A 26086-nucleotide genomic window follows, 5' to 3' on the forward strand; every position below is an offset into this window, starting at 1 on the left:
ATTCCAACCAAGTCAGTAAACAAATAAGCAAACTCACGGTTGATGGAATCTCACTTATTTATTTTTGCTTTTGTTCCTTGTGATTTTGACATTATATCCAGGAAACCATTGCCAAGACCAATGTCAAGGAGATTTTCTCTATGTTTTCTTCTAGAAGATTTATGGTCAGGTCTTAAATTTAAGTCTTTAATTCATTTTAAGTTTATTTTTGTGAGTGATGTAAAACAGGGGTCTAATTCCATTCTTCTGTATGTCATTATTTGGTTTTCCCAGCACCATTTATTGAAGTACTATCCTTTCTGCATTGAGTAGTCTCAGCTCCCTTGTCAAATATGACTTGACTATATATGCAGGAGTTTATTTCTGTGTTCTTTGATTCTGTTCTATTGGTCTCTGTGTCTGTTTTTATGCCAGTGCCATATGTTTTGATTACTGTAGCTTCGAAGTGTAGTTTGAAATCAGGAAGTGTAATGCCTCTGGCTTTGTTGTTCTTTCTCAAGACTGCCTTAGCTATTCGGGGTCCTTCATCTTTATACAAAGTTTTAGGATCAGGTTTTCTATTTCTGTGAAAAATGCCACTGGAATTTTGATAGGGATTCCATTGTATCTGTAGATGGCTTTTGGGTTATCAGTATTTCAACAATGTTATTTTTACTGATCCATGAACAGGGATTTTTCATTTCCATTTGTGTCTTCTTCAGTTTGTTTCATCAAAGTCTTACATTTATCAGTGTAAAAAATCTTTCCCTCCTTAGGTAAATTTATTCCTTAGTATCTTATTCTTTTGTATGTTATTGTGAATGGGATTATTGTGTGTGTGTGTGTGTGTGTGTGTGTGTGTGTGTGTGTGTGTGTGTTTTAACTGTTTTGTTATTAGTGTATAGAAATGCAGCCGTTGAGCACCTGGGTGGGTCAGTTGGTTAAGTGTCTACCTTCAGCTCAGGGCATGATCTCAGGGTCCTGGGACTGAGCCCTGTGTTGGGCTCCCTGCTCAGCCAGGAGTCTCCTTTCTCCCTCTTCTTCTCCCTCTCCCATTCTCTTATGCTCTCTCTCTTTCTCAAATAAACGTATTTTAAAAAAAGAAGTGCAGCTGTTTCCTGGTGTTGGTTTTATATCCTGCAACTTTACTGAATTGGTTGATTAGTTAGTTCTAGCAGCTTGTTGGTGGCATCTTTAGGATTTTTATATTTATTCGTTCACATTGATGCAGGTGGGCTGGGTCTGAGGACTCAGACCCTTTTAGCTGGTCCTTGGCTTCACACAGGATGGAAATCAAACATGAGCCAGAAGGAGGTGAAAGCAGAGTTTATTGAAGGTTGAGAGAACAGATACAGATGGAGAATCTGGGTGATTCAGAAATGAAAAGAGGGAGTCTTTGCTTGGGATCTGAGGTTTTTATTGATGATTGTGGTGTGGTGCATGTGTCTTCTCAGGCATCCAGAAACTGATCAGAATGAAGACAGGGTTCAGGTGTCCATCATAAGTCACTTATTCCCTGGAGCCAGGGGTCTTGGCATCGGGGTGTTGGTGGCAGTGGTCTATAATGTACACATAATGGCCTCACCCGGTCATTCCTTAGATAATATCTGTCGTGCTGGAAGACTCCAGAGAAATCATTAACTCTGCCCCTTACAAGGAGGACATACATTAAGGTATGTATAGGGCAGGGTGCAGGTTCTAGCAAGAATAGAAGACAAAAAAAGAAGCAAAGGGGAAAAAGAAACTAACTTTTTTTTTTTCTTTCCCCTCCTCATGGGACCCCTTTGATTTCCCTGTCTCATTCCCTGGTATGGGATTTTTATACTCCAATTCTTCTTCTTTTTTTTTTTTTTTAAAGATTTCATTTGTTTATTTGACAAACAAAGATCACAAGTAGGCAGAGAGGCAGGCAGAGAGAGAAAGAGAGAGGAGGAAGCAGGCTCCCTGCCAAGCAGAGAGCCTGATATGGGGCTCGATCCCAGGACCCTGGGATCATGACCCAAGCCAAAGGCAGAGGCCTTAAACCACTGAGCCACCCAGGTGCCCCTCATACTCCTATTCTTAAGGGGTGTTGAAGGGCGAAGGTCTCATCTTCTGTAGCTTCTTCAGGCTGAAAGGGATTGTAGACCCTGCCTATCGGAACGCATAAAAATCCCAATTAAATGAAGGGTCCCTACTTGTAGATTGTCAGAGCTGTTCGTGAGGCCGCGAACGCCTCCTAAAGAATATCCGTTCTGATAATTTTTCTGACATATTTATGCAGAACATGCAACAACAATAGCTCCCACAGCAAAGAAAAAACCCTAGCAGAATTATTGCTACTACTACTAAAAGAAGTTTTTTCCACCAAGACCATATATTTCCACTAAACCAGGAATAAATCCAATCATTGAGGGAACTAGAGGAGTCAGACATTTCTTTAATTTGGATGTTCATGTCTGATAAAAGTTTAGATACATTAGCTGAGTTATCTGGGATATATACACAACATTCAGTCTTAATGATAGCACACGTTCCTCCTTGAGCTGCTGTTATTATGTCTAAGGCCATCCTATTTTGTAATACAGCCTTTCTCATTAATGTAACTTCAGAATTTAATAGCCCGATTGCCAGCATAGTATCATTAAGGGCATGTCTGGTATAGTTTGTGAGGGCCTCTACGTGCCACATTATATCTTCTATTCCTACATGGGGCAGGAAAATACCTAATAGGTGATCATACCAGTGGAAGACTGACCGTGTCCAGCGATGGAGTAAATGGGGATAATTTGCAGGCATAGGTAAATTTTTACGCATTTTCCCTTGTATCCAGGGAAAGCCCAGGGTACAGCGCCCTAACCATCCAGGGGGTAGCCACGGCCACAAATTTGTGCCACATAGCCATTGAGTTCCATTAGGTGCTAACCATCTGATTCCTGGTCGTCTCATCCAGTCAGTAGCAAACCAATCAGTTGCTTGTAAAACAATGGTATGGGTACAGACTTCTGGGGGGAGCCATCCTAATTTACGGGTGCTATTAGGCCAGGCATCATAGGAATGATTTCTTTGCTCCCAACATAAAAGAGCTTTCCGGTTTAATTGGCCTATGGTCGGAGTAAGCCACATAAATTCATCCCATACTTGAAAATAACCATCCTCAGTGTATCTCATATTATTAGACTGACTTGTTGCCCACAATGCGTTCTTATTTTCAATCTTAGAGCTGGCATATTCAGTCATGATTTTGACAGTCTGGTGGTAGGAAAAAGGTCTTTTATGGCCTGGAGAATTCCAGGTAGTGTTTACCATAGGCCAACAAGAAACATTTCTGTTAGTGATAGAGATGTCCCTGTATATGCTTGAATCTGGATGGAGAACCATATCCTTTACATATTGGTGTAAGTATTGCCAGTCTGTGCCTTGTAAAGGAGAAACCCACCATGGGAGGCCTGAGGTGCTGGATAAAGGGAGGAGGCCACAAATCCAGCAGGAACTTTTCTGTAAACTGTCAGCATAGTGTTGAGCCCAATGCAAAAATAAATTGGGGCCAGTAGTTCTACCTAGAGATAGGTAAGTAAAGAGTAAATTCAGAAAAGTGAAAGATTTTAAAAGTGCCATCGAGCCTTACTTATTGGTCCGTCAGAGCAGCAATTTTAGTCTTTTCCTCAGGTTCTCAGGCGTGGATGGATGCTAGGAGCTTCAGGTAGACACTGCAGCAGGTATTTTCTTGAAAAGACAGTTTAATTCGTTGACAGGCTCACAGGCATGTGTGTCCCTTTCTTCCCATGGAGGCAGTATCAGCGTTGGCTCCTGCAGAGACTCAGGGGAGACAGGTTTGATTCTGGACAAGTGAACTCAGCTAAAGATACCTTTAAGCTGTACTGCTCTGGGGGTGCTGAGTCAAAGTGGATAGGGCCATTCCCACCTTGGTTTGAGCTGACCTTCTGGTGACCCCTTTCTCCATGTTTTTAATGATATCTTGCTCCCTGATGGCATTGGCACAGACTGTTTGTCTTCAGCGGGGTTTGGAAGTACTCTTTATTCCCATACTTTTGGAGAGACTAGTGCTTTACCCAGACTAGTAATATATTTTAAAATGTGATTGGGTTCCTCAGCAAACCATAAAGTTGCAATGAGAAAAGGTCTTCCGTATGTTATTGCAAAAAGGGGTTCAATCTAAGACTCCCCTTTGGAGCCACTTTTAGTGTTAGAAAAGTAATCAGCAACACCTACACCATGTTCCAGGAGTTTGGCAGAGTTTTGCCGAAGTTCATTTAAAGATGTCGTTCATTTTGCCCACTTCTCCTGAAGATTGAGGCCTCCAAGACAGATGATCACTGAGTCACTGATAATTGTTGTGTTATTTTAACAGCTAAAGAGGGTCCATTATCACTTTGCAAACTCCAGAGAAATTCAAACCTAAGTATGACTTCCTTTAATAAGATCTTAGAAACCTCTAAAGTCCTGTCTGTCCTAATAGAGAAGGTCCCTATCTACCCTGTCAACGTACCCACATAAACCAGCAGATAGTTAGATCCCAGAGAAGGTGGCATTTGAGTGAAGTCAGTTAGCCAGTCTTCCCCATGGTAAGTTCTTCTAAGCTGAACTGACTTAATTAAGAGGGAAGGCATAGGATAGGACCTTGGGTCATTTCTGACACAAATCTCACATGCTCTGGTAACTTCTGAGTGGAGTCATGGATTTACTTCGTTCTTTTCTCTTCTTTCCTTCTCTTTTCTTTTCTTTTTCATTTTACACAAGAAGTTTATTTAAACAACAAGATGCTTGACTTGACAGGAAAACAATCTCGGATTCATTTCTTTTAGAGTAATCTATCCCCACTTAAAGACAGATCGTCTTAACATGTAACAGCTACATACAAAAAAGTTATAAAATTGTCCTTGGTTTTACAATGCTAAATGAAAAACATCAAAATTCTCCAATCAAACAAGCAAAGATGTCTTTGTTGTTCTTTTTTTGTTAAACTGTGAAAACAAAACAACTTGCTGGAATATAAAGTTAAGAGCTGACTGAGCATGCCATGAATTTCGGAAGGAGGGGGTATTCTCACAGAACCAGTATTTTCCCCATCCCGTCTCCATTTGATGCCGATCAAAACATACCATTGGCCATTTAGCTAAAAAAAAAAAAAAAAAAGTGGGCGGGGGGGTAATGTGCTTGTGCACATATCTGATTACTTTATGTCCACCAAGGGAATGAGGCAGGAGAAAATGTAAGAATAGAGAAAACTGTACCGCAGTAGTCAGGGTGTGATGGGACCAAATTGCAGTTTTCTAACTGAGAATGTCTTCTTGGTCAGGAGGAATGGAGTCCTGGAATAAAGTAGCGAGTTCCCTTTTTAGCATATGCCTCCTGTCTGCTGCTGGAACACATCGATTATATCTTCATCCTGCATCTCCAGCAGCGCTGGCGTGTCTGTTTCCTTGATCGGGTGCCCGTCAAATCGGAACCTGACCTGCGTCATGGACAGACCCTGTCGTTCACAGTAGGCTTTCATCAGTTTACTAAGTAGCGTATGCCTCTTAATCTTAAAGTACACCATAGACCCATCCTGCCCCGCCACCTTCAAATGAATATGATTGCTGTTCTCAGTCGTGACTTCTTCCTTGGGCTTTTCCTCGGCCATGACGAGCACTGGAGTCTCCTCAGCTGCTGCTTCACCAGAGAGGGGCCAGGTCCACACCGAGCGAGCACACAAGCAGCACCAGGAGTGGCAGAAGAAGGCTTAATTCTTCTCCATTGGAGTGCCTTGGGAAGTACATATTTGTTATTTAATATATACCATCCCAGTCGATTTCAGATCCCTTTTGTGAGGCCCATTGAGCCTCAGAGGGAGTATACTTTGGGTTTCTTTCTTGCAAAGGACCTTCTGGAAGCTAAAACCTGTGTAGCAAGCTCTTTCTTCCTTGCTGCCCCTTTTGCTATTCTATCCACAAAATCATTTCCTGTACTCATTATGGTTTGGTCTGTTTGGTGTCCTGTACAATGTATAACTGCCCCCTCCCAAGGAAGCTGTATAGCCTCTGATAATGTTAAAATTTTCTCTTTGTGTTTCATAGGGAGCTTTTTGAATTTGATAGTATCCCTTTTTTCCAGATGGCTGCATGGGCATGAAATAAAGAAGCCATATTTAGAATCAGGATATATCTTTAACTTTAACCCTTTATCTAGCTGTAGTGTTCAGATTAAAGCAATCAGTTTGGGCTTTTGTGCTGAAGTATGGGGAGGGAAAGATTTTGCCTCAATTATATTCTGTAGGCTGACAATAGCATATCCAATTTTTCTGGTTCCTTCATGCATGAAGCTATTTCCATCTGTAAACCATTCGGCCTCTGGATTGGGCAGAGAGTTGTCCTTTAAATCAGGCTTTCCTGAATACATGTGTTGTTCGGTGTCTGCACAGGAGTGGGTTAGAAGCTCCTGCTTGCCTTCATCAGGTAATAGGGTAGCTGGGTTTAAGCCTCCACACACCTGGAGGGTTAGTTACATCAGGGGTGTCAAGGAGGAGAGCCTGATACCTCACTAATCTCTCTCCTTTTAAGGATTTGTGCCCTTTGGCTTCTAAAACCCCTTGGACTTGATATGGAATCCTGATATCCAGATGTTTTCCTGGAGTAAATATGCTAGCTTCTCCAACTAGGTGGGCAGTCACAGCCACTGCTCATAAACATTCTGGCCATCCTTCTGCTAACAGAACTAATTGTTTAGAGAAAGAAGCTACTAGTCTAGGAATGGGTCTGAATGTTTGAGCTGAGACACACAAAGCTATTCTTTTTCTTTCTCACACATATGAGGTGAAGGGTTTTTCCTGTTTGGGAGCCCAAGATAGGAACAGTGCTCAGTTTTTCTTTCATACCTTTGAAGGCTTGGTGGCAGTCATCATTTCATTCCACGGGTTCTAAATCACTACCTTCCAATGCTTTATAAAGGAGTTTGGCTGGAATCCAAATGCAACGAAAGCCTACCACACTTAAGAAGGTTCTCAATTGCCTTTTTGCTTGAGGTATTAAAATATTCAGTATGGCTGATTTTTCTGTTCTGGGCCAGTGTCTGTGCCCCTGGAGTGAGGACATAGCCCAGATATTGAACCTTCTCCTTAGAAGTCTGGGTTTTTTGGAGAGGTACTCTATCCCCATTGTCCTGAGAAGTTAAGGGTGAGGGTTGTGTTTTCATCAGAATCCTCTTTTGTTGGGCTGGCAGTCAATATATCACCCACATATTGGAGTAGAGTTCCATTAATCAGTTGTAAATCCCCCTGCTCCCCCCGCCATTCCCTTTTTTAATGCATTCCCAAACAAATCTGGGCTGTCTGTGAATTTCTGAGGCAGCACTGTCCAGATCAGCTGAGAGGTCTCACAAGTATCAGGATCAGTCCATTCAAAAGCAAAAAGCAATGGGGAGTCAGTGTGTTCTGATATGCAGAAGAAAGCATCCTTTAAGTCTAATACCATAAACTAATTTGCATCTGGAGGAACTTGTGTCAGTATAGTATTAAGGGTTAAGGACTATAGGATGAATAGAAATCATTGCCTCCATAATTGCGCTCAAATCCTGGGTAAAACAGTACTTCCCATTTGGCTTCTTAACCGGTAGAATGGGGATATTGCAGGTGACTGACAAGAAGTTAATAACCCATATTTCAAAAATTTCTTAATTAGAGGCTGAATACCTTTTTAGGTATTCTAAGAATATTCTACATGTTGTCTTAGGGAGATAACAATGGGTAAAACATCATTGGCTCACCTGGGAACTTCTGTTTCCCATACATTGGGCATTACTCTGATTGCAATATGGGATGGTATACTGTCTGGCACATAAATGTTATTTACCACTTGCATGTTCAGGCCATTATCATTATAAACTTTGTTTTGTCTACATTTGGGTCTGTCAGTCCTATTTGGATGATAGCTTGTGGCTTAACAAGTGAGTTGCTCCCAGTAAGGGAGTAGGGCATTCAGGTGTCAGGAGAAAGCTATGTGAAAACAAGAGACAGCCCATGCCACAAGCTAGTGGACAAGTAGATTGTTCCACCTGTGGCCATCCATCTATTCCAGTAACTATACAGGAGTGCTGGGGTAGAAGCCCATTAGGCTGAGTCAGGACAGAGTAAATGGCTCCTGTGTCCAATAAAAACTCAATATCCTTACTTTCCCCATCAGAGATGGCCCGAGGCTCTTGGTATATTATGTTGAGATGTTCAGGAAGAGTCATAGGGAGAGCTCAGGACCCTTCAGTCTTCCATAACTTTGGCCAGCAAAAGTTTTGGGACTGAACCCACCTTCCTTCTAAGATGGGGATGATCCTTTTTCCAGTGACTGTCCATCTTACTGAAGGCATATTGATTGAGACCCAGCCTTTTGTGAGCGGGGGGCTCTGGTGTGCCTTTGCCCAAGTCCGGCTTCACAGGTTTCCATATACAGTGATCACCAGTGCTGTGGCCAAAAGTTGGGCATGGTATTTATGTTGGACAAACTTGTTCTCCTTCTCTGCCCTGTCTCTATTATTAAAGACAGCAAAAGCCATATCCAATAATTGGTTCATAGGAGTTTGAGGCCCACCATTTGCCTTTGGTCATTTCCCCCTGATATCTACTGTAGATTGCAGGATAAAATGCAGTGAACAGTGACTGCTCTTCTGGAGAATTGGCATCTGTATTGGTATACTTCTGGAAAGCCTCCACCAGAGAGCCTCTAAAGAAAGCTGGATTTTCATCCTTTCCTTGAGTTTCTTTCCTTACTTTATTGAATTAACTGGCTTAACTATGCATGGTCTCATTCCCTCCTCTAAAGTGCAGCAATGAGATGATAAGGTCTGCAGGTTTCCCCCAAGTCAGATCAAACATCAAAATCAGTTCCAGGATGTCAAGTGCCTCCACTGATTTAGGAACTCAGGCCATGCAAACTACATTGTCCTTTGGGGTCCTGATACAGGGCCTTAAAGGTAACCCAGAAGGTACTTCATTCAATTTCCTTTCCCTCTTACAGTATAAATCAAGCTGTAAAATGGTACTGTAATTGAAAATCCCATTTGCAGGCTGGGTTTCTTGGTCCCCAAGTGATTCTGGGACCAAGCCCCATTACAGTAGAATATTAACTTCTTTTTCAACTTCTCAGCATAAATTGTGCCTAATCATGTAAGAAACAAATGGGAATCTGTGGGAATGCTCATTCTTGCTCCCATTTAGGACTGTAAGCAAGGAATCAGATTAGGGCACAGGGAGGATAAGATTCTAGGATAATATTGTTCAGAATGCCAGAGATCTAAGGCAGAGGAAAAAGTCATTGGCTACAGTGGCCCCAGCCAAATGAATCAGAAGCCATGGAGTTTCCTAGAAACCAAAAGGAAAGATAATCTCTTAAGGATAGAGAAGTCTGCTAATGCTGAATACTATGGTCAGACAATGTAATTCCTCAATGATGGGGTGAACAGTGGGTGAAAAAGGCAAAAATTCAGAGGGATAGATACAGGTGTAGAGGAGTGATAGGGTCTGGCATATTGAGCAAAAGGGTGCAAAAGATTCTAGTTTGCCACATTTCTCCTCCCTTATCCAACAAGATGCCATGTGTCTTATCCCTATAAGCTGAAAACCCACTGCCACTGGAGACACCAGGACCACTCTTTATTGTGTGTGTGTGTGTGTGTGTGTGTGTGTGTGTGTGTGTGTGCGCACACGTGCACACACATGCCTGCATATCCCTGAGTGAGCCAAAAATTGATTACCATGGTTGGGCAGAAGTTTTTCTATGGGACCACACCTGTCTCAAATAATCTCTGATACTCCCCTTGGTCCTTAGTTGTCTCAGAACACCTTTCGGCGGGAAGGAACAAGTGTCCCTTTTCTTTAGAGCTGAGTGACTCAGTCCCCCATGACAACTAATAGCCTTGAAGTTGTCTGAAAGCCAGAGTAAAAAGTTTCAGAGCACAGAGAGAGTGGGGAGTAAGAAACGCAGCCTCACAGACCAGTTTTCCCAGTTTTTCTTCCTCCTGGAGAATGAAGGAGGAAAACGAGAAGCACAGAGACAAAAATTACATCAACATTAAACTAGCTCTGTTCCCAAGAGGAGGAACTTACCAGTTCCCAAAAGACAAGTTGTGCTTCGCAGACTCAATCTGGGGGTTACCGATGTTCCTCTGTGGGTCCTTTTATGGTCTCCAAGATGATGCAGGCAAGCTGGGTCTGAGGACCCAGAGGGAGTCCTTAGGACCAGCCAAGAAGGTCCTTGGCGGCACGCGGGATGGAAATCAAACTCGAACCAGCAGGAGGCAAAAGCAGAGTTTACTGAAAGAGAGAGAGTGAGCAGATCAGATAGTGTCTGGGAACCTCCGAGAGGAAACAAGGGAGCCTGTGTTTGGGGCCCCGGGTTTTTATTGACGTTGTGGTCTGGAACACGTGTCTTCTCAGGCATCCAGGAACTGGTCAAAACAAGGACAGGGTCCGAGTGTCCATCATAGTCACTTATTCCCTAGAGCCAGAAGGTTTTAGTGTCAAGGTGCTCAGTGACAGTGGTCTGGAATATGCACATGATGGCCTCACCTGGTCATTCCTTAGATGGTATCTGTCAGGCTGGAAGCCTCCAAAGAAATCATTAACCCTTCATCCCTTATGAGGAGGACATACATTAAGGCATGCATAGAGCAGGGGTGCAGGTCCTAGTAAGAATAGAAGCCGGAAAAGAAGCAAAGGGGAAAAAATAAAGCAACTCTTTTTTCTCATGGGGTCCCCTCAGTTTCCCTGTCTCTACAAATAAGACTTTTTTTTTCTGCCTATTCAGATGTCTTTTGTTTCTTTTTCTTAGCTGATTGCCCAGAGTGGTCTTTTAAAAACACCAATCAATTCATGCCACTTGTATGATTAAAACCAAGAAAGACCAGAATCCCTCATGGGGCCTATATGACCTTACATGCCTGGCCCAGCTCCCCTGCTGCATTGCTTACCTCTGTCCTGAACTCTCTGGCCCAGTGTGTTCCAACTACTGATTGTTTCACTCCTCAAGTTCCCTGTGTTCCTTTCTACCCCAGGGCCATCAGATCTACAGTTCCTTTGATGTGACAGACGTTACCCTCTCCTCTTCACCAAGTAAATTCCCATTTTTCCCTTAGCTCTCAGCTAAAATATCAGTTCCTGACATATACCTTCCCTGACCTACACCTTACTTCCCTACACAAACACACACAACAGGGTCATGACCATCTGAAGTGTGCTTTTAAGGTACTATGTAGTACTTTTCATGCCTTATATTTATAGCTCTTCTTATGGCTTGATTATTTAAGATTGTCTCTCCTATATAAATTCCATAGTGTTTTGGTCCTCAGTGTTAGTCCCAGTGCATACCATGCTGTAGATACTGAATGAAAATGCTTATCTTAACATCATATGTTTTTCCATTGATGCGGTTTGATTTTTTTTTTTCATTGTTGAGAAGGAAGATTTCTTCTTTTATCTGAAGTCTTAATTTTAGGAATTATTGGCTGTCGTTATACAGGGCTCAAGATTTCCTTAAGTTGAGTTTAGGTTTAGATGTGATAGATCCTTTTTGTGAACTCACTCCTAAAGGAAACAGATCAGTTAATGTTACTCAATATTAAAGATATAAAACAAATGAAACCAAACAAACTAAATATCTACTGCTTGGCAAAATTTTTAATTTAACTTGTTAAATTTTTTGGTCCTTCCTGTGCAAATTATTTGAAACATGAAATTGTTACAACACTAAACACAGGAATAAATATATTATAAAATCAACTAAAGATCGGTAATGACATGATTTATAACATGTTGACTATTCTACTTCAGCGTGTGGGTAAAGTATAAAGAGAAAGTGTAAAGTTGACAATTTCATCCCCTTTGGTGACTGGGGAGAAGAGGATTGTCAGTTTCAAGTTACAATTACAAAAGCTTTTTAGGGGTGGTGAAAGGGACTTGCCAGGTAACAAATCTGCTTCCTTCAGTGAACAGAATCAGTAAGGGTATCCTTTGAAATGAGAGTTGTAACAATTTCTTGAAATAAGTTCCAGAATTAACCCTTGAAGGTACAGTGGTACCTGCTTATCCACACTTTTGCTTTCCATGGTTTCAGTTACCCATAGTCAACCGTGGTCCAGAAGCAGATGATCCTCCTTCTGCTGTATAGTCTGAAGGTCAATGGTAGCCTGAGGCTCCATCACATGCCTACATCATTCCCTTCACTTCATCTCATCACGTAGACATTTCACTATCTCACATACTCACAAAAAGAAGAAAGCTGAGTACAGTACAAGACCTTTTCTGAGAGATAGACCATATCCACATAACTTACATTGCAGAGTATTGTTACAATTGTTCTTCTTTGAGTTATTGTTCTTAATCTCTTATTATGCTTAATTTATAAGCTAAACTTTATCATAATATTTATATGTAAGAAAAAACATAGTATATGTACACAGGGTCTGTACTACCTGTGGTTTCTGGCATCCACTGGGGGTCTTGGAACATATTCCCTATGGCTAAGCGGGGGGATATAGAAAGATACTCATTTTCCCACACAAACATGGAAAACTTGTAAGTGACTCTAAGTCTGACAAACAGAATTATTTATGAACAATGGATGTGTTCTCTGAGAAAAGCAGAGTAATCATCAGTAATTATTTATTGATCTTTATTGATCTCTATATTATACATAAATTATATTACCTTTGATGGGCTTACATTCTATCCTAGTTAAGGAGACAAAAACAACATTAAAAATGTTTTGAAATTATTTTAAGGTATTTATGTAAAGCGTTGGCTATTAATTCATATCACAGACAGTGATACTGTAGGAGTGTGCATTAACTTTTATTTTTTATTCTTATCAATAGTCCAGTCCCGATTGTATTTTTTTTTTAGATTTTATGTAATTTTTTTCAGCCATAGATCTCATGGCTTTTGCTACTCTTAGAACTTCAGGAATAATACTAAATAAGCTTTCATGTGGATATTTATCCCTATAAAATAAGGAAAAGAATAATTATAATACATAAGCTTTGTCTTGGGGAATTATGCAGATAAGTTAAGGAAACACTTTCCATGATTATACCTTTTAATGATTTATTTTATAATTAGTCTCACTAAAGAAAAGTTCATTTTATGTAGTAAAAATATATGTAATTGTATGTATTGAAAACAATATTCTATTATCAGAAATTGAATTCTGATTTTTCTCTGGGAAAAAAATTATTCATAGATGTGCGTGTATGTGTGTGTGTGAGAGAGAGAAGGCATAGTTTTGTTTTGTTTTTTAATCGTTAATTATAGGCTTTCCTTTGGCAGAACTGTCTAGCTACATAACTGTTATGTGAGGAAATTGTTGATGATAATAAAATGAATTTAATATTTCTGGCCACGCCCTGAGTCCTAAGCCATTTATTGAGTTTTGTGACTAGACTACAAAGTTAGATGACATGTGACATTGCTGTGTCCATAGATAGATTAGAAAAGCTCCAGTAGGTTTTCTTTTTAAGGGAAATCTGGGCCTATGTTACAAGGAAACACCAGGCACTGTTCCCAAGTGTCTCATGCTAGTTACCTAAATTTTATAGGCAACAACACTATTATACAAATAATGCTTCAAGTAAGAGGTAAACTTTTTAGTTCAGTTTAGCTTAGTTCCAAAATTTAGTTAGTTTTTATTTTGCATGAAATTCTTAAAAATACTTTGTGATGTTGAAAATTTTAAATTGCCAACTTTAAAATGTGTTCATACAGAAGATGCTCCTTATTCCACAGAAGTAAATTGGGTAATTTAATCATTTTGGGGTTCTAAGAAATCATGAAAACCTATAAAAGTTAACTTGTGGCCCAAAGTATATAAAATATCCATAAGGAAGAATCCCTGTATAGTAAAGGGAATACATGGGGATTTACTCATTCTCTTGTGTGACAGATCTTCTATCCTATGTTTGGCTTATCTAGCATATACTCAGCCATACAGATATATTAGAGTATGCTATACTTACAGATATTTTAATGCCATTGAATGGAGTTTAAGGAAGGCCGAAGGGCAATCATATATCATTTGTTCATGTATCCATGTCACATTATATTGAGTGTGTTCTGATACAGGCACTGTGTTTGGTGCCACGTAAAAGGATTTTATTAAGCTCACATTTTAGTGGAAAATGAAGGGAAAGGCAAATACACAGTTATAATTTGATAAATGCTCTAAGTCTGTGTAATGTTCCATGCAAATACAGTTAAAGTAGACATAAATTCTAGGCGTAGTACAGTTTAGTGGTGACTCCAGAACAGAAATGTCTGGTTCTTAAAGGCAAGGTATTAGGAGGAGAATGGAAAAAACAAAAATGCACATGAACCACTTATATACAGTGACTGGTGAGGAGAGATTAGCACAGCAATGAACAGCTCCAGTGGCTCAGGTAAGTGTTAATGAGCACCTGTTAGAGAGCAAGGTCTGTGTGAATAGACAAGAGAGGACAAATAAAGAAATGTCAGTACCATGATCTATCCATCATTATAATCACTTCCTCTTGAATACATGTTCAACTCCCTTGCCTTCCTCCTACTGTCTAGTAGTAATGACCTGACCAAACCTTAACCCTGGTTAAATACAATTCTTTACCAATTCTGTGACAGCAGTATGCTTTTGAATGTGGCCAGAGAAAAACATGCAACCATGATAATCAGCTGTGCTTTATGCTCATGACCACTAACCTCAAAAGAGGTACTCAGCAACAGTGCAGTTGTTAGTTTTTCTATTGTCCATTTTCTCGTATCTATTGGGTCACTCCTCTCAGTATACAAATATGCTGTTATTCCTCTCATCCAAAAAGCAAAGCAAAATAAAATGAAACAAAAATCTTTTTTTTTAAAGATTTATTTATTTGAGAGAGACAGAGTGAGCATGAGCTGGGGGAGGGGCAGAGGTAGAGGAAGACGCAGACTCCCCACTGAGCAGAGAGCCCAATACAGGGCTCAATCCCAGGACCCTGAGAGGTCAACGAAGTCAGGCACTTAACTGACTGAGCTACCCAGACACCCTGAAGCAAGAATCTTTCTTGATCCCTAGTCCTTCCAGCTACAGTCCCATTCCTCTGTTTTCTTATTCAGCAAAACTTCTTTTAAAAAATCCATAGATATTGGGGCACCTAGGTGGTTCAGTGGGTTACAAGTCTGCCTTTGATTCAGGTCATAAGCAAGCAGCCTGTGCTCGTGCTCTCTCTCTCTCTCAAATAAATAATGTCTTTAAAAAAAAAAAAATCCGTATTGTTTTCCATTTCTATCCTCCTGTTGTCTCTTGTATCCTTCTTTATTACTTTTTTTTTTTTTTGCCCAGCTATTCCACTAAAGTCACAAGTGACTTCACATTGCTGAGTCCCATTAGTTGAGTTTCCATCTCTCCTCTTCCTCATCTCATTTGGCGAATCATCCAGTCTCCTCATCTCTTCTCTTTCTTCTCTTCTCTTCCAGGATATTTTGCTTTTTGATTTCTTCTGTTTTACTAGCTGGCATTCTCATTCCCCTTGGCTGGTTTCTCCTCCTCTCAGTGTCTTATCCTGGAGTACCCCAAGGATAAGTCTTCAGTTCTCTTTTTTCTTTTTGTCTTTGCCTTTGGTGATCTCATCTATTCTCACATCTTTATATCACCCATGTACTAACAACTCCCCATTTTCTGGACCTCTCCCTTAAACTCCAGGCTTACCTATGTGCTCCCAGGAGCTGTTCTTCTGCCAAAAGCCTTATTACCCGAGTACTGACTACTTCTTCCTGACTACTTTCAGGTCCTAATTTAAGTAGCAAACTTCTCCCAGTATATACTTGTGCATGTGTGCGTGCATTATCCCTCATGTCTGCATTATTTTTCCCATTGATTTTACCAAGTGACATGCAATAAATTTAACCAGTGCCTGCCACACAGTATGAGTTCAATAAATACTTGTGGAAGGTGGAAGGGAAGGAAGGGGAGAATGAAGGAAGGAAGAGCAACTATCAAAGGAAGATTTTGGTGACTGGCTAAATATGCAAGTTGCGAGAAATGTAAGATTCAAGAATGACCAGATTTTCAGGTTTTTGGTAGTTACAAGCTTGATGGTTCCAGGAATTCAGATTAGTCATACAGAAAGAATGTATAGGTTGGAAGCCAGGGAGACAGAGAAGGGAAAGATTCTAAATGTTTGTTTTTCTCTAAAAGAATGTGATAAGAAGATGAGAGCCAATACCTAAGCAAGAAATTAGTCCAGAAAAAAGCTTTGTATTTTATTTTTCTCCCAGTATTCTCCAATCATTGCAAGAGAGATTGTCAGTCCTTTTGTCATTTATTTATGCATTGCCTGTTAAGTTCCAGGATCTGCTCTAGATACTTTATATATTTCATAACTAATTCTTACCCATAAGAATTAGTTATGTTATTAGCTATATATTATACATAATAATATTATATATTATATTATGTTATTAGTTATTCTAACCCATAAGAATTACCCGAAAACCATAAGGCAGGTTTATTCACGTTTTTCCCAGTGGAGAAGCAGAGGCTCAGAGCCCAAGTTCAGTACAGCTACCATGACCCCAGGTTAGGGCTGCCCAGTTTCAAAGTCCTTGTAAATTTTGCCCTTTAATTTATGAAAATTTGAATCAATGAAGAGTGTTTTAAAGAATCTTTTTTGAAAATGTATCGTTTAAAATTCTCTAAGTTGGTTTGAATAAAAATGCAAAAGCTGCAAATGAAAAAAATTGTGTAATAATTCTAAGTTAAAGTGATTTCTAATTGATATCAATTGCTCCTTATGTGCTTTTTATTACATAAATAACTTACTTCTTAGAAACATTCACCATAAATATGTATTCAAGAGACTGAAGAAAACTATAGGCTCAAGTAAATCTTTTATAGCTATATGTGGACATTTTAGATGTAATTCTGCTGTATAAACAATAGCTGGGAATCACAATGCAGTTTCTTACAGCTCTCGTACATAAAGTAAATCATTACCATGTATAGCCTTATCCTCATAAAGTTCAGTTTTCACTTAATTAGTAAGTAATCAAAATTAAACTTCCTAGTTAATTTGCTAGTTAGTGTCTGGCTAATTGAAATTGTTGTCTTTATATAATCACAAAATTTTATAGCAAATTTACAACTAAACTGTTACTTCCTTACAGATACAAATTTGGAATCTCAGAAGCTAAAACAACCCAGGTTAGAATGGAAGTTGGCAGATCTTTGCTTGTATGCTAGGGTGGCCCATCAGAACATAATGTCTGACATACCACCTCTGGCATTATCACCTTACAGTCACCAGGATTCTCTCTAGAGCGGTCTCAGATATCTTGTCTTCTCTAGGGCAACAGAGACTCAGGGCTTATATCTGTGCTTATATTTAAGCACAGATCTTCTCCTAACATTAGTATGTTCCCACCAGCTGCTGAGGGAGAATTAATATGAACATTTCTTTAGAAATTGTTTTCTTTCCAGGCAATGCTAGAAAGATTAAGTATATTTTCCTTTTGCATTATTTTACTTTAATTATATTAATTTATTATTGGTTGCATTGGTTTATTATTATATTAGCCATGTTACTGTATTAGTTATATTAATTGTATTATTTTGTTATTGCTTTTGTAACAAATTACCACAAATATAGTGGCTTAAAACAAGTATATTTTCTTACAGTTCTGAAGATCAGAAGTTTAAAATGAGATTTAGTGGGCTAAAATCAAAGTGTTGTCAGAGTTGTGTTCCTTTTACAGGCTCTGAAGGAGAATACATTCCCTTGCCTTTTCCAGCTTTTAAGATAAACCTGTATTTCTTGGCTCATGGTCCCTTTCTCCATCTTCAAAGCTAACAGATAGTATCTTCAGATTTCTCTCATTCTGACCCTGTTCCCTCTTTCCTTCATTTACAAGGATCCTTGTGGTTATGTTGGACCTAACAAAATAATCTAGAATAATCCCTTCCTGGGATACTTGGGTGGTTCAATCAGTTGAGCATCCGTCTCTTAGTGACAGCTCAGGTCCTGATCTCAGGGTTGTGGGATGGAGCCCCACGTTGGGCTCCACTCTCAGCTTGGAGTTGGCTTGAGATTATCTCTCTTCCTCTCCCTCTACACCTCCCCCCACTTAACGCGTGCACACACTCCCTTTATCTCTCAAAAATAAATAGAAAGAAATCTTAAAAAAAAAAAAAATACTTAAGGGGCACCCAGGTGGCTCAGTCGATTAAGCATCTGCCTTTGGCTCAGGTCATGATACTGGGGTCCTGGGACCAAGCCCCAAGTTGAGATTAAGATGTGGGTGTTTCTTGGGGGAGCATTATTTTATCTACCATGGTGGTACAGGAAAGTTTGACAGGAGAAAGGATTAATGTTATTTACTGATTTGATAAAATTTTATAGATTTGGGATTTTTTAGAACTTAGTGATTTTACTAAATTATTGGCAGATATTCATCACAATTATAGGTCTAAAAATAAAAATTATATAATTATGATCATTTTACAGTATATACAAATATTGACTCATTATGCTGTATACCTGAAACTGTTATAATATTACTATGAGTTAATTATATCTCAACAAAAAAGATATGATTATGTCAATAGATGCCCAAAACATATTTGAAACTGTATTTAGTAACAACTATTTTATTACATTTTTATAAAAAACACAACATAAAATTTACTATCTTAACCATTTCTAACTGTACAGTTTGGTAGTGTTAAGTATATATACACTGTTATACACTTAACATCCTTTTTTTCTGTAATCTTTATATAAAAGAATGGAAGTATTTTTCATGACGTATAATATTTGTGTGAAACCAACCTTTGCCATCTTAACATAAGTTAATGTTACTTAAGGTTGAAATACTAGAGATATTCCCACTAAAGCAAAGAAAGAGCATGAATCATTTTGGAATTTCTAGCCAATGAACAAGATAAGAAAAATAAATTAGAGTTACAGATATTAGAAAAAATATAAAATTATTATCAAGTATAGATACATAAAAATTCAAAGGAATTAACTGAAAGCTATTAGAACTAATAAAATAATTCAGTTAAATATATGTTTACCCAAAAAAAATTAAAATTATTTACTCTTTTAAAAATGAGAAGTAATCAGTTAGAATATACAGTGGAAAATAAAGAGTTGGATGACAAAGAGACTGAGTTCACTCACACTGTAAATATAAAGAAATTCTGGATAGAAGATACCAAATAATGTGACTACATAACCTTTTATCACAGTTCATCACAGTTTTCAATGCACCTATCCTCTGGACAGTTCTATTTCTATGTATTTGTCCTACAGAGATATTCATATATATGTGAAAATGACACAGTAAAAGGCAAATTATTTTGGCTCTGCCAGAAATAGCATAAAGTTGAAAATTTATTAAATGTTCATTTATTGGTGACTAACCCATTAAATTATGGTATATATCTATAATGAAATACAGTACAGCTCTTAAAATGAAGTAGCTTTATATAAAGCAGCAATATATTCATATGTACTGGTATGAAAGGATCTCTAAAATTCATTATTAAGTTAAAAAAAAGTCAGATACTGAACACTGTATATGGTGTTCTACCTTCTGAGCTGAAACAGCTTTTGTGAAGGTCCCCAATAACTAATTCTAATGACCAATGGCCATTCCTCTTCTAAATTGATCTCTCAACAGCATTTGACCTAATTGTGCCCTTTCTTCACTTGGCTTTTAAGACACTACACTGTTTTTGGTTCTTCTCTTACTTTACTGGTCACCAGAGGCAAATCTAGCATTTTGGGAACTAAAGTTTATATAATTTGGGAAACCCTTTAAAGATAGAAAATATATTACAAATAAATCGTAATTAGGTAAGCAAATGCATAATGGTTTAGAAGAAGAGGGAAAATCATAATTAATTATTAGAACAGAGTGTCAGGTCCCCTTTTTCTGAGATCTTATTAGGCAGTTTACTAGAAATTCATACTTAGAAATGTTTTCTGGTCACATCCTGACTTGCCCTCCTTACTTAGAGGACACTACACCTCCCAGCAATTCCCAGCACTCAAAGGGATCCATCCAAATGAGAGGTCCTAAAGAGACCCTTCATTAGCATCATGGGAAATTCACCTCTCTTGGTTACCCCTCAACCTCCAAGACTGGTTCCTTCCCTTCTCCCTCATATCTTTGGTTAAAGTGTCCCAGGTCTCAGTTCTTGATCTTTTCTCTAGTAATACCTACTCACTTGCTGATTTCACCAAGCTCAACTATCTTGTGACTTTCATTATCATCTGTATGTTGATAACTTCTAAATTCATACCTGAGTCCAAACTTCTCTCCCGTACTCCAGACTGGTATCTCCAACTGCCTATTCAATACCTCATTTAGGTATTTTGCAGATACCTGAAATACAGTACGTTGAAAACTGAAGCCCTGAAATCATCCCCAAATGGTTCCACTCAGCTGTCCCTATCTCAGTTAATGGTAACCCCATTTTACACTTATTCAAATCAAACATCCTTCCACTTGGCATTATTCTTGATTCCTATTTTTCTGACATTATATTTAGAATTTGACCATTTTTTCCCACTTTCACTCTGTTGCAAGATGAGTTCCCAGGGAAGGAGACCCAAATTGAGATTAGCATGCCAAAGATTTATTACAGAGTGCTCTTACGATCAACACCTGTAGAATGGCAATGAATAAAGCAGGATTGAGCAGAGGAAGAAGTCTAGTTGCAATAGTATAAATGGAAGCCTCAGCTAATCCTGAGATGGGGGCAGCAAGTTCAGACCTTTTTGCCAAGTATCAGTTGTCATTGGATGCAGGCCATTCCAGGAAAGGGGCATGATCCTTGAACAAAATAGCTCTCTTGAGCAGAGGCACTCCCTGAAAGGAGCTGACTGCTGAGGGTAGTTGAGGATCGTCTGCTTCAGCACCACTAGCAGCGAATTCCTTTATTCCTAAAGAGAATCTGGGGGGCACATCCCAGTGCCCAGCACACACTGCTACCACCTTAGTCCAGGCTCTTATCAGTAGTTTCCTAAAGGGTCTCCGTCCTTCTGCCCCTGCCCCACCCCCATGGCCAATTTATTCACAGTGGCTAGAGTGATCCTTATAAAATATCAGTTAGATCATTATACTCCGCTGCTGAAAACCCTGCCTGCAGTGGCTCTCCATTTCACTTACAATGAAAGCCAGTATCCTGACAGTGGCCTGCAATGCCTTGCATAATTCCATCTCTCTTTACTTTTCCCACGTATCTCTTCCCACTCGTCTGCTCCAGCCACAGTTGTATTCATGGTGTTCCTCTCATATATCAGGCATTGTCCAGCCTTAGCAGCTTTTAGATTGTTGACTCTTCTGCCTGGAATGCTCTACCCCTGGATATCTGTATGTTAACTTTCTCAAGTTCTTTCAAGTCTTTGATTAGATGTTATCTACATACAACTAATGAATCGTTGAGCACTACAACAAATACTTATGATATACTATATGTTGGCTAACTGAACTTAAAAAAAAAAAGTTATCTTCTCAATGATTTCTACCCTGAGCACTTTGTTTTTGTTTTGTTTTGTTTTAACATTTAGACATTTTTTATTTAAATTTAATTGACTTATAATATATTACTGATTTCAGCAGGCCTATGATTCATCAGTCTTATATAATATCCAGTGCGCCTTATATCACGTGCACTCCTTAATGTCCATCACCCAGTTACCCCATCCCTCCACCCCTGTCTCGTTGAGCAACCCTCAGTTTATTTCCTATGATTGTGAGTCTCTTATAGTTTGTCTCCCTCTCTGGTTTTGTCTTCTTTTACTTTTCCCTCAATTTCCCTAGATCCTCTGTTTTGTTTCTTAAATTCCCCTTATCAGTGAGAATATATGATAACTGTCTTTCTCTGATTGACTTATTTCACTTATCATAATACCCTCTAGTTCCATTCACATCATTGCAAATGGTAAGATTTCATTCTTTTGGTGGCTGAGTAGTATACCATCGTGTGGAGATTATGTGTGTGTGTGTGTGTGTATGAATAATATATATATCCATTTATCTGTTGATGGACACCTGGTGGGTTCTTTCCATAATATGGCTATTGTGGACATTACTGCTATAAACATAGGGATGCAGATGCCCCTTCAGATGACTGCATTTGTATTTTGGGGGTAAATACCCAGTTGTGCAATTGCTGGGTCTTAGGGTAGCCCTATTTTCAACTTTTTGGGCAACCTCCATACTATTTTCTAGAGTGGCTACCCCCGCTTACATTCTCACCAACAGTATGAGAAAGTTCTCAGCCCTTGCTCTTAAATGGCAACCCTTTCCCATTTCCCGTTTACTGTGTTTCCATAACACCTACAACCTAAAATACCATATCATGCAGTTATTTGTTATGTTTGCTATTTATTACCCCCACCATAATTAAGCTCCACAGAGAGGTGTTTTGTTTTTTTTTTAATTTGTTTGCTTGTTTCCTTTGTTATATCCCAAACACCAGGCACCTAGAAGAGTGTCCAGGGCATAATAGAAACAGAAGGAAAGAATTAGTGAACTGATTTTAAAAGATAACATCTATAGAAATCATTCAGAGGGGCACCTGGGTGGCTCAGTGGGTTAAGGCATCTGCTTTCGGCTCAGGTCATGATCCCAGGGTCCTGGGATCGAGCCCCACGTCGGGCTCTCTGCTCAGCAGTGAGCCTGCTTCCCCCTCTCTCTCTGCCTACTTGTGATCTCTCTCTGTCAAATAAATAAAATCTTAAAAAAAAAAAAAAAGAAAAGAAATCATTGAGAATAGAGCACAGAATAAAAGTAATTAAATATGGCAGGTCAAGTAAGTGTAGCTCAGTCACATCTTACAGAAGTCAAGTAGAAGTTAACAGAGAATGGAGTAAAGGCATCATTCAAAAAGATAATGGCTGAGAATTTTCCAGAAATGGGGATAAAGAAAATTTAAATTTGAAGAAACATGACAGTCTTGAGCCATATAAATAAAAACCAAGTAAAATATACTAGTGAGTGGGGAAATACAGAATATAGATTAAAATTAAAGTAATAGTAGTAGTAATACTAGCTAACATCTTGATAATATTCACCGTGTGCTAGGCACTGTTCTGCACACTTTTTTTTTAAAGATTTGTTTGTTTTAGAGAGAGAGTGAGAGACAGCACAAGCGGGGCGGGGGGGGGGGTGTCAAGGAGAGGGAGAGAGACTCTCAGACTCCCCCTGACACAGGACTTGATATCATGACCCTGGGATCATGAACTGAGACAAAATCAAGAGTCAGATACTCAACTGACTGTGCCACTCTGGCACCCCAACACACTTTATGTATGTTAATTAAGCCCTACAATAGCCTTTGATGTAGATCTTATGGTATGCATATTGCATGTGAGGAAACTGAAACACCACGAAATCTAGTAACTTCCCAATGCCACACAACTAGTAAGTGGTGGAGTTCAAATTCTAATTAGAGCTCTAGCAGTGCAGTGTCAAAATAAATTCCAGATAGGTAATGATTTTAACACAAAATGAATTTATCAGAAATGCTATACAAATGGCAAGATTTCACTCTTTTATGGCTGAGTAATATTCCATTGTATTTATATACCACACCCTTTTTACCCACTCATTACTCTTCATCTGCAGCAACATGAGTGAACCTAGAGGGTATTATACTAAGTGAAATGAGTCAGGAGAGAAGACAAAAACCACATGATTTCACTTCTATGTGGAACTACGAAAACAAAACAAATGAATGAACGAAAAACAAAAACTGAGTTATAAATACAGAGAACAATCTGGTAGTTGCCAGACAGGAGAGAGGTGGGAGGATAGGCAAAATAGGTGAAAACTTCCAGTTGTATAATAAATAAGTCATAAGGATTAAAAGTAGAGCATAAGGGTTATAGTCATTAGTATTATAATAACTTTGTGTGGTGATAGAAGGTAAGTACACTTAACGAGGTGAATATTGCATAATGTTTGGAATTGTGAAATCACCATATTATACACCTGAAACTAATATAACATTGTATGTCAACTATACTTCAACAAAAAAGAGAGACCTAGAGGAGAAAGAAGAGAAGAATGTGTGAATTCAGAGGCAGAGGTTAGAGTTGTACAGTTTCAAGCCAAGGAACACCTGGAGACACCAGAAACTGGAAGGAGGAGACAAGAGAGGATTTTCCCCCAGTAGCTTCAGAGGGAGTGTGGCCCTAACATTACCTTGATTTTGGATCTCTGGTCTCTAGGACTGTGAGAGAATAAATTTAATCTCTGTCTGTCAAATAAATAAATAAATCTTTAAAAAATAATAACAATAAAATAAAATGCCCATTGCTTTCACCAGACAGCTAGTCCAGTTTTAGGAAGTTAAATAAAGCTGTACATAGATATTTAACTATAGGGAGGTTTATTGCAGCATTGTTACAGCTGGGAAAAGTGGAAAAATTAAATGTTCAACAGTAAAAGGCTAAATAAACTATTGTTTATCCATATAGTGACACATTTTCTGCAACATTAAAAATATGAGCAGAGAGGGACGCCTGGGTGGCTCAGTTGGTTAAGCAGCTGCCTTCGGCTCAGGTCATGATCCCGGCGTCCTGGGATCGAGTCCCGCATCGGGCTCCTTGCTCAGCGGGGAGCCTGCTTCTCCCTCTGCCTCTGCCTGCCATTCCATCTGCCTGTGCTCGCTCTCTCCCCCTCTCTCTCTGATAAATAAATAAAATCTTAAAAAAAAAATATGAGCAGAGAATATTTATATTATTGAGAAAAATGGATTGTAGAATTGCATACATAATTCTGCTTGAAAAATGGATGTACATATAAGAGCAGTCTGAAAGGATATACATCAGAATGTTAACACAGCTGGGCTTAGGGGTATTTGATGATCTGTACTTCTAATTTTTACCATAACCATGTATTCCTTGTATAATGTTTTAAAATACAATAAAAACAAATCAGTGGTAGTGGCTGGTATACATTTCACCATCAGGCCTCACTGATGTGCAATCTCCTTATCTATTTTTTTTCTAAAGCTGGGCTCCGTTCTTATGCCTTGGATCTACAGTTTCTCTATTGGCTCCTGCGGCTAGTCCAACCCTGACCTTGTGCCCGTATTCTATTAACTGGACTTCTGCCTTTCTCCTGGCATTTCCAATTCTTTTCTCAGTAATATCTTTTGAATCCCAGGTCTTCCAATACCAGGACCCAGATTTCCTGTCACCGTTCACCTTGGGATCAACCTTTTGCCCCAAGATTCTAAGCTGATGTCAGCAACCCAGTTCCTCCTAAGAATATCCTTGATTCTGACTTTCTGCCCTTCCTGTTTTCATCTCCAGGCAGATGCCACACTCCACCTGCTGGGCAGAACAACCAGCTACTAACCTGTATTGGGCTGCCACTTGTTCTCCAGCTGCCTTCCCTTCTAGATGCCATGAGTTGCCTTCCCTTGTACCCTGACATGCCCAACTGCCAGCTGCTGCATTCCTGCGAAGACTCTAGGTCCAGTTTCCTGCACTTCCCAAACGACTCTGTGCCACTCTAGTTAACTAGGGTCCCCGCTACACATTTGTTACTGGGTTAAATTTCTCCCAGCTGTTTCTCATTTCCAGATAGGAAACAATAAAAGAATCAAATGGTATTTAGTACCATACATTATCTGCTATTGTTCAAGGCTAACAGTGAGAAATCTTTGGGTCAACTTTGAGTGAAAAATCACATTAGCATCCACTAAAACACTTAGCATAGGTGTACCAATAGAGGGCGCTCCTCCCATTTCCAGATACCACACTGAACTGGAAAGATTCCATCCTGCTCCTCCTAAGCGGGAAATAGCAATAAATTACCTGTTACAAAACAGTGCTTAATTGTTTGTTTCTTACGCTATTGTACCCAGGTATTACTTTGTTTTTCCCGGGACACATCTGTGTTGGGTCATTTTGCGTACAACAGTGCTTCACCACCGAAATCATACATAAGAGGTAAAATTTTTAGTTAAAATTTTAGTTACATGAAGGGAGTATTCTCTAAGACTTACAAAATCATACCAAGACTGTTACATTTTATAGCTTTTATTGGTGTTGTTGAATACATAAGAGGTAAAATTTTAGTTACATTAAGGGAGTATTCTTTAAGACGTACAAA

The 26086-nt window shown here is 39.1% G+C and overlaps 2 protein-coding genes across 5 annotated transcripts in view; one reads left to right on the plus strand and one right to left on the minus strand.

Moving 5' to 3' along the window:
- TBC1D19 (TBC1 domain family member 19) overlaps positions 1-26086 on the plus strand; it is a 173277-nt gene that overhangs the window by 113941 nt on the left and 33250 nt on the right. For all 4 annotated transcript variants that reach the window (XM_032334035.1, XM_032334036.1, XM_032334034.1 and 1 more), the window contains one exon: positions 25839-25923. In XM_032334035.1, coding sequence (XP_032189926.1) covers positions 25839-25923 — 85 coding nt within the window. The remainder of the gene's footprint in view (positions 1-25838; positions 25924-26086) is intronic.
- Positions 5318-5795, minus strand: LOC116584959 (small ubiquitin-related modifier 2-like). The gene has a single exon (XM_032334038.1). The coding sequence runs from the start codon at positions 5603-5605 to the stop codon at positions 5318-5320; it is 288 nt and encodes a 95-aa protein (XP_032189929.1). The 5' UTR covers positions 5606-5795.

Source organism: Mustela erminea, chromosome 2 (assembly GCF_009829155.1).
Source record: "Mustela erminea isolate mMusErm1 chromosome 2, mMusErm1.Pri, whole genome shotgun sequence".
In the NCBI taxonomy this organism is placed as follows: Eukaryota; Metazoa; Chordata; class Mammalia; order Carnivora; family Mustelidae; genus Mustela; species Mustela erminea.

Coding starts and splice junctions, on each gene's coding strand:
- LOC116584959 (XM_032334038.1), bottom strand. CDS start 5,605: ATGGCCGAGGAAAAGCCCAAGGAAGAAGTCACGACTGAGAACAGCAAT.